Genomic DNA, 10,839 nt, shown 5'->3' on the forward strand with positions numbered 1-10,839 from the left:
AAGTAAACTTAGTACTTGCTTGTGGATCTTTTTTGCTCTTGAGGTCTCAATGAAAGTTAACCTTATTTTTGGTATGGTTGTAGTTAATATTTTATTTAATCTTTATATATATTTTAAATATGAGAGTTAGAACACAAAATATTAACAAGCAATAAAAAACAATATCATAAAACTATTATAATTTAACTAGCTTTCTAACAAAACTTGATGTGTGTTAAACTATTTTCATTAACTTGTAGAGGTGATCTTGGCAATAGCAAATAATGATATTGATGTAGAATAAAGAAAATGTAGCAAGAGAACAAGCTAACCTCAAAAGGAAAGAATGAATTTAAATTTCTCTCTCTTTCTTTTGGCTATAAGTGATCCTATAGTAAATGTCAAAGACAATTATATAAATTGTTTAGAGACAGCATGTGCTAAGAGGGCCATGGTTTATAAGCAAGTTTCAGCTTATAACACATTAAAGCAAGAAGAATATATACTATAAACTTTTATTTCGGCTCAAGAATGTTTAACGTGTAAGTGTGCAATTCAGAGTAAAGAAATGTCATGTGATTCATATAAGTGAAGACTGAAAATTCATTTCTTTTTGAAAATAAGAAATTAAAATTCGTATGATATTAAGATTTTAATTGTAAACTAGGTATTAACATACATTGCTAATAAAGTAGTTTAATTAAGTCTTGAATATAATTCTGTAAAAAAGATTGTGTCATGCACGTTAACCTACCTGTATCTACAGGGCTAACTAATGAACACTTTCCAGTTTTTAATACTGTACATGAAACTTAGACACATACACATATTTCTTCTCATTAGAACTGGATTAAAATGTTAATCACTTACTCCAAGATCGTCATTATTTAAGAAAGCCTCTTGCGATGCTAACCATATTTCCACTTGTTTTGCTTGTTCTATGAACATCTATATAAAAAGAAAATAATTTTGTTGATGATAAAACTGTAGAAGTTTTGAAAACAATTTAAATCAATAAATATTTATAAACAAATACTTTCCTATCCTTTTATTTGATAGGCGTTATTCTCATTAATTAAACAATTTGATGATTCAACAATCTATAAAACATGTTATCTCATACAATGACTGGCTTGGATAAAACACAAGAAATGTAGAATTTACAATAGGTCCTCAACTTCTTTATACTGAAAAATAAACAAAATAGTCATTCTAATTGATACAAATTGTTTTTTGTTGGTATTGAAAATTGAAAAATCATTAATTAGTTGTAAGATACAAGGTTACAATATAAAATATTATGATCAACTGTTAAAAAAGAATTACAGGATTTACAAGTTATATGTCAAGAATCCTGAGTTTGTTTTAGATAAAAGCCACATAAGGCTATCTGCTATGTCCACTGCAAGAAACAAACCCTGGAATTTAATTGTAAGTCTATAAACTTACAACTGTCCCACTGGGGGGTGGGCAAAATCCCAAGAGGAAAAAGAACCTGAAATTTTGAAAAATTAATTGATTCTTGCAAGTTATATGCAAATAGCTTATAATAAAATATATTTTGAAACTTCATACCCATAGGTACACTATTTAATAACATGAACAGCTAAATTGAAAACAAAATTCAGTTCATGAAACTAAACGAAAAACACACATTTAAGTACAAGTGCTTCAGTACCTGGAGTTTACAACACTGTTCCATAGCCGTCTGACATTCATCCCAAACCTGAGTAAGTTTTTTTTGTACTTCTTCCAAGTCCTGTAGACCTTCTTGGATCTTCTCTTTTGCAGGATGGTTCTGTTGGAGCAATTTTTGACCAGAGTCTTTCACTGCCCTGAAAACTTCTTTCCGATAGTTTATCGCTGCCTGTTCAAAGACAGATTTTAACAAGTTTTCTCTTTATGTAGGTCAGTCATCATGACATCAAATGAAAAACTTTAGGCCAATATTGAAAATTTATTTTAATACTTATTGCAACATACAGGATATTTGAACATATAAAACACACATGTTTAAAAGAAATAAGCAATCCGTTGTTAAAAAGAGCAAAGAAGTCTATATACTGCATCTGTTAACATGCTGAGACAAAAAGCTTAAAAAACGTTTTGTCCATATAAGACACATACAGCAAATAAATTAATTTCATATTTCTTTTGCTCTTCATTTTCAGTCTGTCATAAAATATAACACATAACATGTATCCCCCCCTGATGTGTGAGGAGCCAAGATGACTATATACCATGTTTTCAAGATAGCTTTGGCAAAGTAAATAGTATTGGCATTCAATCTTCCATAGTGACCTAATAAGTCTAAAAGGAGATGGATGCTTCAGTTTCTTGCATTGATGACTGCAGCAAAAAGAACAAAATGTTCACTTCTAACCTCCAGTCAGGTGCAGTCAGTAGAAGGTTCAGTGATTACTTATTAATTTTTATATTTCTTAGGTAAATATTACCAAGTTTTCATTATCATATACACCTGTATATACTTTGTTACAAAATAGTTCCACACTTAATAATTTACAGTGACTTATGCAAATATATAGTTTGTAATGACTGACTATACAGTTTATAATGATCAACTGACCAGCATATAGTAAGTAAGTAGTTTGCATTGACTGATAAGCACAAATAAAGAAAATACATAGTTTGTAATGACTGACCAATACAAATAAAGTAAATATATAGAGTTTGTAATGACTGACCAGTATCAAGTGGGTACAGATTTTGCAATAACTAGTATAAGTACAGTGAGTAGAGTCTGTAATGACTGATCAGTATGATATACAAATGCACCATGTGTTTCTATTTGCTTATAGTGTTATTTATTCTGATTTTATTCGTTGTTCTGAATATTTGCAGATTTCACATAACACATGGTTAAGAAAATCATTCGTTTGATCTTGTTTCAAGTTCCCAAAGTTAGATGCATCTCTGTTATCACTCATGGAGAACATGTGACTTTGTGTAAGGATTTCAACAGCATGTCTTTCAGTGGCTGTTCAAGTGATATCTGAAAGTTAGTTCCAGTTTCACATATGTGTAACGAGAATAACTTGACATGTGGTAGCACCAGTTGATCTGTATCAATAGAGGTTTATTCAAACCTAAGAGTAGTAGAGTACAAGCTAAGTTTAAGTAAAGTAAGATACAAAGCTTGGAAGGTTGGTGAAGAAGACTTGTATTTAAGAGTCTGACTAAATCTCCCAACTAAATGCAAAGAGTGTCCATGCAGGAAAAAGCACACACACACACACACAGTTTTTTTTTATACTGAGAATCTTAATAAAGCTTGTTCATTTTGTTTCACATGTGTTTCCAGTCTTGTTATTCTGTTTATCCTCAACTTAGTCAATAAAAATGTTAGTAATACTCCATAATCTATACTTCATTCAAATCTCCTGTTTAGTGGACTTTAAGTAAAGCTCTAAAGTAAAAGTAAAATGAATATAGAGCTTGTAAAAACTTGAAAAGTACCAATAAAGTGAGTATATAATTGGCAAAATATTTCAACTTAATACTTTAAACTGGTTCCACACATGATTTTTCAAATAAAAAGATATCTAGTGACTCTTAGAAATGCAATAATAAAACTTTGAACAATCTGTTTGTAGATTTGTAGAAAAAAACTTCAGAACAAATATCTTTTTTTTTTTTTTACTGGCAATAGTATCATACGAAACAAATATTATAAAACAACTGCTGCATGAAAGACTGTCACTGCAGAGTCCTAAAACACTGTTCTTTTAGAAATATTTTCCTTTATTAAGTTCTATTTTCTTCAGACATTTGAACACACTAGTTTTAAGTCAAATTAATTTTGTAGTATTTTAAAGGATGTCCACAAATATCGTTATTTCCAGCAAAATATCTTGAAAATTTTAAATAAAAAATATTTAGACATATTTACCCTTTTGTTACAATAATGTATTATGCATGTGTATAAGACTATATTATACAATTCTGTTCAAAACAAAAATACTTAAATCATTTAAATAAAATGACATTAACCTTTCTTTCCTGGTGCAGCTGTAGTTTACTTTGAGCTTCTGAGATTGAGTTAGCCAATTCACCAGATTTCATCTGCTTTATCATATCATCTGACCAGGACTCCTGCAAAAAATATAAAAGTACAAAATTTACAGCAGAGTACAATAAGGGAAATGCATTTTCCAAGTTACCATTTCAATCAAATCAAACTATGTGGTTACTCACCAGCTTGGCAACTTCAGTCAAGAAAGCTTGGAGACTATGTGCATTCTTTAAACGCTGCTTTCTATTGGGTGAAAAACAACAACAATATCACTAACTGTAACTAAATGAAGGGTGTATCATACACATTAACAACATTATACACATTAAAAAGTTACTTTTAATAATAATGTTGAAAATCTCAAGATTAATGTTCCATTATTAAGTGTGATATAATGAAGTCAAACAGTATCCTGCACAATGTACATTACCAAATGCTAAATCTAACAGTATATAAAACTGAAATGCCCAACTTGCCAAGCTATTAGGAAATTACACAAGCTTTTTAATTGTGATAAAGAACATCTACTTCCTGTGTAAACAAACTTTCTTTATTTTTAACTAATAAAGATTAGTATTTCCAGTATTTCCTGTGTAAACAAGTCTTCTTTATTTCCAACTAGTAAAGAACAGTATTTCCTGTGTAAACAAACTTTCTTTATTTTTTACTTCCATGTTAGTTGAACAAATTAAAGTTTATGGTTTCTTCAAAGAACTTATAACAGATTTATTCTTAACAAAAAAATTCAGTAAATGTAAAACAAATTCTGGATCTGTGTAACTAACAAGTTGTAAAATAGTTCACATATGTTGCTTTTATCCCTATTTTAACTATCAGTATAATAACTTAATTTTTTTCTGAAGATCCATTCTTAAGTGTAGATTATGAAGTAGATTACAAACTCAAACAAAATATACTGGACCACGTTTTAGCATATGTCCAATGATAATTCACAATAAAAACAAATGACAATTTGCAAAACTTTAATGTTGTTGAATGTTGTTCTTTAATACATATTCTTTTTTTTACAGAAAGTTTTTCTAATTAATCATCAGTTATATGTTAATTACACAATTCTTTTACAGAAATTGTAATAACTTAGGACTCTCATATTTGTACTTAAATTATGAACCAACTATTGGATTATGTAACAACAAAATCTCAAAATTATCTACAAATATGTAATTATTATTTAGATTGCTTATATTACTCTCAAATGGAAATACAACATTAAAGATACAGTATTTTTTTAGTAAAATTTGCATAAAAAATATTTCCAACTAAATTCAAACTAAACAAAAAAAAGTGAGTTTTTTGCACAATACATGCCAGAAATGATTCAAGATGATAAAATATAATAGTGTCAAAACTTTATTCTTCTAATATAACGTCCAATCATATGGTAACACTAAATGATGATGAAAACATAGTGTCAAACTTTATTCACTTAATGTAATGTCCAATCAAATTCTAAAACCATATGTGTTATGACAATTATTACCTTTGTTTGCAAATGTCTGTCAATCTTCGTCGATTCTCTTGAACTTCATAAATTTTTGCTCGAGTAAATTTTGCCATATCTGGATACTTTTGGATTAACCGACGAGCATCGGCATCGTGTTGCTGCAAGTTCATATTAGAAAGAATAAGCTAATGTACGATTTTGGTTACAGGCATTTAAATCAGTCAACTTTCTAGAACCAAATATGATGAATCTGACACTTTGCTGCATTCATTTTAACACAATATTGCATATTATTTAGAAAGTGAACCTGCATGGAAATTTTGGTATGTTATCATAGACAATAAACATATACGACACATGATAAAATAGATTATAATGTACCAAACACTGAATAGTTAACAAATATAGTCTCATTTGGTTAAAACAAAGAATAACAACATTTCAAATCATTGTTTGATATTACTTTAACAGAATAACGCTGATGTTATTAACAAAACTAGGACTTTACTCTTAGTTTAGAGTCAATGGCCTGGATTTCCATTTCAACAGCTTCTTGCTTACGCTGCAAAGCTTCCACACATTGAAGATCTTTTCCTTCATCTTCGACAGAAAGAAATCCAACCTAAAATATGAAACTTCATTTTCAATACACTGTTATACAATTGTTTTTAAAGTAAAAACTATTGGTGGGCAATATTACAAAATGATAACGGATATTATTGATACTTTCTGAGAAAACTTTTAATCTCAAACATTGGCAATTAATCGTATACGAAACACATGTTAACCTGTTTACTTTTCTTCCCAAACTGTTCTTGAAATACATTATATGTGTTCATTTAACAGGTTAAACACTATTAAAAAAAATGCTGTACATTAGCCCTGAGATGAGTCTGCCACCATGGCAACTAAAAATACCATATGATATAACATTTGAAAGAGGCTAGATTAGAGAGAGTAAACTGAAATGGTCAATAATAGTCCTTTTCTGGTTTTTGAGTCAATTTTAATTATAAAATGATAATAATGTTTTTCTTAGTTCAAAAAGATCCTGCTAAAATATATACAGAGTATAATTTTGTAGTTCAAAGAGATTGATATATATATTTCTGTTGGGGAATGAATGTATTGATCTGCACACTACAAGTAAAAACATTACTATAACCAAATCAGCAATAATAAACTATTCTTTCTCTATTGACCTGTCCAATCTCAATAAAAATATTACTATAAACACTAAACTATACTTTGTATTGATTTAACTCCCAGTAGTAACAACATTATTATTATGAAACTAACAATATTACAATGTAATTTCTCTATTCATCTGTCTGCTCACACTACAAGCAGAAAACACTATTATTATTACCAATATAGTGGTACTTTACTATACTTTTTAATTTAGAAAACAAGCTAGCCATCAATATCTTACACAAATACAAAATTATTACATCTTTATTAATATTACTGCTTAATCTTTAAAGGTTTTGAAAGTAAATGTCATTGAAGTCCTTTAAAATGCTTACCTTCTCATTGATGCGATCATTAGTGTCATCAACATCTCTGTTAAAGGCATGAATTTCCAAAGCACCTGTCAGTTTTCCTCGATATGCTGCAATAGCCCCTTGCAGTGCTCTCCACCTGCATGAAACATATATAACATTAAATAGAGACGTGCAAGTCTGTATAACAAAATTAAACATTGTTAACATACATTTTATACAAGTTCAGTAGATCACTAGTTATTAAATTTTAAGAATATAAACTTAAATACAAGTCACACCAAATCATTATACTAATGATGTCGATTGTTTAGCAATTCATAAAAAATAGAAGGATTTCAAAATTTGTTTTAGCAAGGGTGTGAGAATGTGTTTTGATGTCCAAGCTCTAATAGGCCTGAGAAATTTACTTGACCAAATTCAAATTCTACTAACTACAATTCTTTTTTTCATTATAATCATTAAATAACTACACATTTTAAAGATATACACATCTATATTCACTGTAGTGACTTCTTGAACAATATTAAAAAACTTAAAATAGCATGATATACTAAAGAATATGTGGCAGACATAAAATCTATGAGGAAGTAACCAGTTTACACATGTGGTGGATTGGTATTCCTGATGTATTGAAAATACGATTTAATTCAGAATATATAATATACTACATATACATGCTACATATACTACAAAATCAAAACAACCACAATGCAGCCTGTCATTCAAAACACATTTGCTGTTTTTCCATCATACCTATGAAAAAGGTCATGTAGTTCCAAGTGAGGAGTCCATAGAATTTTGTCCAGACTGGCTGTTTAAGCTCATATCAATAAAACTTTGCATTAAAAAATAACTATTTTTACTCCAGCCAAAAATAATCACTAGATTAGAAAGCATTATGAATACAAAACTAAATAACTGTCATTTTTACTTATAAGTGTAACTAAATCTTGCATAGGTGTTTGTATGTCAGGCTTACAACATTAGTCTTTTGTAAATGAAGAGACTACCAAACTTACAAAAATTTCAGTTACAGTAGATATTTAATGAAGTGAAAGGAAAAATAACATGTGACATTTTTGTACCTTGTATCAATTAAATAAAGATTGGGATTTTACATACAATTCACACAAACTGAATCACACTAGCCCTGGGCTAATACATATGGAATTGACAGTACTTCAAACTTACAATATAGTAGTCGCAGGTATTAGACTTGGTTGTGGCATTTGAAATAAGTATAAGCAGTTGCTTAGGGCTCTGAGCAGTTCATGACTGCCCCCTCCCAATTCACACGAATTTTTGTTTTTCCTTCAGAACTTTGACTTTTGGCAGTCTTAATATGTACTAATTTGAAAATATCTTTTCAATGAAAGCAACCCAAAAACACATCAATCACTGTATTAGTATTCTTTATGTTTGTGTATGTTTTGGTTTTTTTGAAACCATGCATTCAGTATTGTTTTAGAGGAGGACCTAAAATATTTCTGCTTAAGGCTCCCAGAGGGCTAGCACTATCCCTGGTTAGGTAGTGAGTCTTTTTTTTTGCTTTTTTTGCACCTCTGTTTTGGCATGGACTAAAGTGTAATATATTTATTACATATTTTTATAAAATTTTCTTTTGTTTAATTAAGATGGATTTATTGGAAAAATGGCTTTCTGAATTTCAAGATATACCAATAAAAAGAAAGGTGTGGTAACTGACAAGTACTTTTACTGAGTAGTTTTCATATTGATAAGTATTCTTAAACAAAAACAGAAGTTTCAAGATCACTGTCCCATACATACCCAAAAAAACAGAAGTTGCAAGATCACTGTCCCATACGTACCCACCAAAAAGCATTTTGCAGAAAAAGTACCAAAAAACAATCTCATAATAATACTAAAACTGGAATAAACAAGATTTGAACCTTTCAATAATCGCATAAACCTAACAAAAAAGTTTTTGCTGAGAGAGCAGAAACTCTTACCAAAAACATTATAGAACCAGAAAAGTCATTTTTGCCTCATGTAAGAATATCAACCAACTGTGAAAACTAGAAGGTTTCATTATTTCATTTTATTTATTGAAGTAACAAAACAAAGTAAAATCACAGGGTATCAAAAAATCTTCTCACTTCTTATTCAAATTGTCACATCGCTGCTGTATTGCTCGAGTGTCTGATAAACCTTGACGAACCAGTTTGTCAGCAAGGTTATTGATGTTCTTGATTCTTGAGTCATCCACTTTCATGTCCTAAAAACACAACAGGTGGCATTTCACTTGATATAATAACTGCTTACAAAAGTTATTACTTAACCATTCTATAAGAATGAATCTATACCAGTCTTTTTAACAAGTATGTCAATACTTACTGAGCCTTTTAAAATGATCTTTTGTTCAAAGACTGAAACCTAAATAATAGTAATCATATTAATAAGAAGAAACACTAACTGAATGTTTAAAATTTTTCTTATTCAACACAAGTTAGGATTCAAGGTTTACTTACTGAATCCACATCATTTAACTTCTTTTGTAGTGAAAGGCAATGCTCATAATCATTTCCAGTGTCACCTGCCTGAACCATCATTTCCTAGAGATAAAATAACCAATCATATAAATGTGTCTTTAATAAAAAAATAGAGCTTGATAATAAAAACACTTTTAGACTGACATAAACAGATTGACATAAACAGATTTTATATCTCTATAATTCATGCTTACATGGATTAAAAAAGAAAAGCAAAATACAAAACATTTCAATTACTAAATAGAATAATTTATAAAATCAGTTGTACATTAACACAAAAGCCCTTGGAAAGATTTTAGTAAATATTAATAGTACTACCTAATAGAACAGAAAGCTGATCAGCAAAATATACCTTGTCTCTCATCCATGCCTCTACTTTATCTACTTGAGTATTCAACTCTAAGATGTCCTGTGCCTCCATTAAACCTCGACCTCGATCAGACGAAGCTTTACGTAGCTCTGCCCACTTCTTTAGTAATGTTTCCAGTTGCCTCCTAACCTCAATCGAGGATTCATGCCTTTTGGATAGCAGTGATTCACCTTTCTATAAAACCATCACAAGTTTACAAAGGACATAGCACTCAACTACTAAAATCAGATCATTTTTAAAGGTTTTTCTTAAACACATTCTATTAGGTTTTAACACTACAGTATTTATTTTAGCTCAGGCCATGTATTACTATGTTTTCACTTTACAAAAGTCCAAGAACTTTCAGGAGCTGCAGATCTCTGTAAGAACCTGTTCCACTCAAGTTAAGCCTCACATGACATTACTGCAATCACAAAAACATACATGTCCATCTGCTGCAATTACACACATGCCGTACATGGCCGTCTGTTACAATTACATGCACATTATACATGTTTGTCTGCTACAATTACATACACCGTGCATCACAAGAACACCCGTTACAATATTACTTCACACATACTGAAGATTATGTGCAGATGAACAAACTGCTATGATTACATATAGGTGACCATATGCTCTGATGACACATACATGAACATCTGCTTTAATAACACACAAGTGAACACTTGCTCCGATAACATACACGTGCCCATCTGCTCTAATAAGGTGACATCTGCTCTCATAATGTACATGTGAACATCTGCTCCGATAATGTACACATGAACATCTGCTCCGATAATGTACACATGAACATCTGCTCCGATAATGTACACATGAACATCTGCTCAGATAATGTACACATGAACATCTGCTCAGATAATGTACACATGAACATCTGCTCAGATAATGTACACATGAACATCTGCTCAGATAATGTACACATGAACATCTGCTCAGATAAGGTACACATGAACATCTGCTCAGATAATGTACAC

The 10,839-nt window shown here is 30.2% G+C and overlaps 1 protein-coding gene across 1 annotated transcript in view; it reads right to left on the minus strand.

The window, feature by feature from the left end:
* The window catches only part of LOC106461743 (spectrin beta chain, non-erythrocytic 1-like), a 156,572-nt gene that overhangs the window by 30,422 nt on the left and 115,311 nt on the right, over positions 1 to 10,839 (minus strand). The window contains 10 exon segments of the mRNA XM_013921591.2: positions 850 to 927; positions 1,658 to 1,846; positions 3,991 to 4,092; positions 4,195 to 4,255; positions 5,514 to 5,635; positions 5,986 to 6,099; positions 7,004 to 7,118; positions 9,100 to 9,218; positions 9,472 to 9,555; positions 9,845 to 10,036. Coding sequence (XP_013777045.2) covers positions 850 to 927; positions 1,658 to 1,846; positions 3,991 to 4,092; positions 4,195 to 4,255; positions 5,514 to 5,635; positions 5,986 to 6,099; positions 7,004 to 7,118; positions 9,100 to 9,218; positions 9,472 to 9,555; positions 9,845 to 10,036 — 1,176 coding nt within the window.

The sequence above is a fragment of the Limulus polyphemus genome, unplaced genomic scaffold, assembly GCF_000517525.1.
Source record: "Limulus polyphemus unplaced genomic scaffold, Limulus_polyphemus-2.1.2 Scaffold1022, whole genome shotgun sequence".
NCBI classification, from domain to species: Eukaryota; Metazoa; Arthropoda; class Merostomata; order Xiphosura; family Limulidae; genus Limulus; species Limulus polyphemus.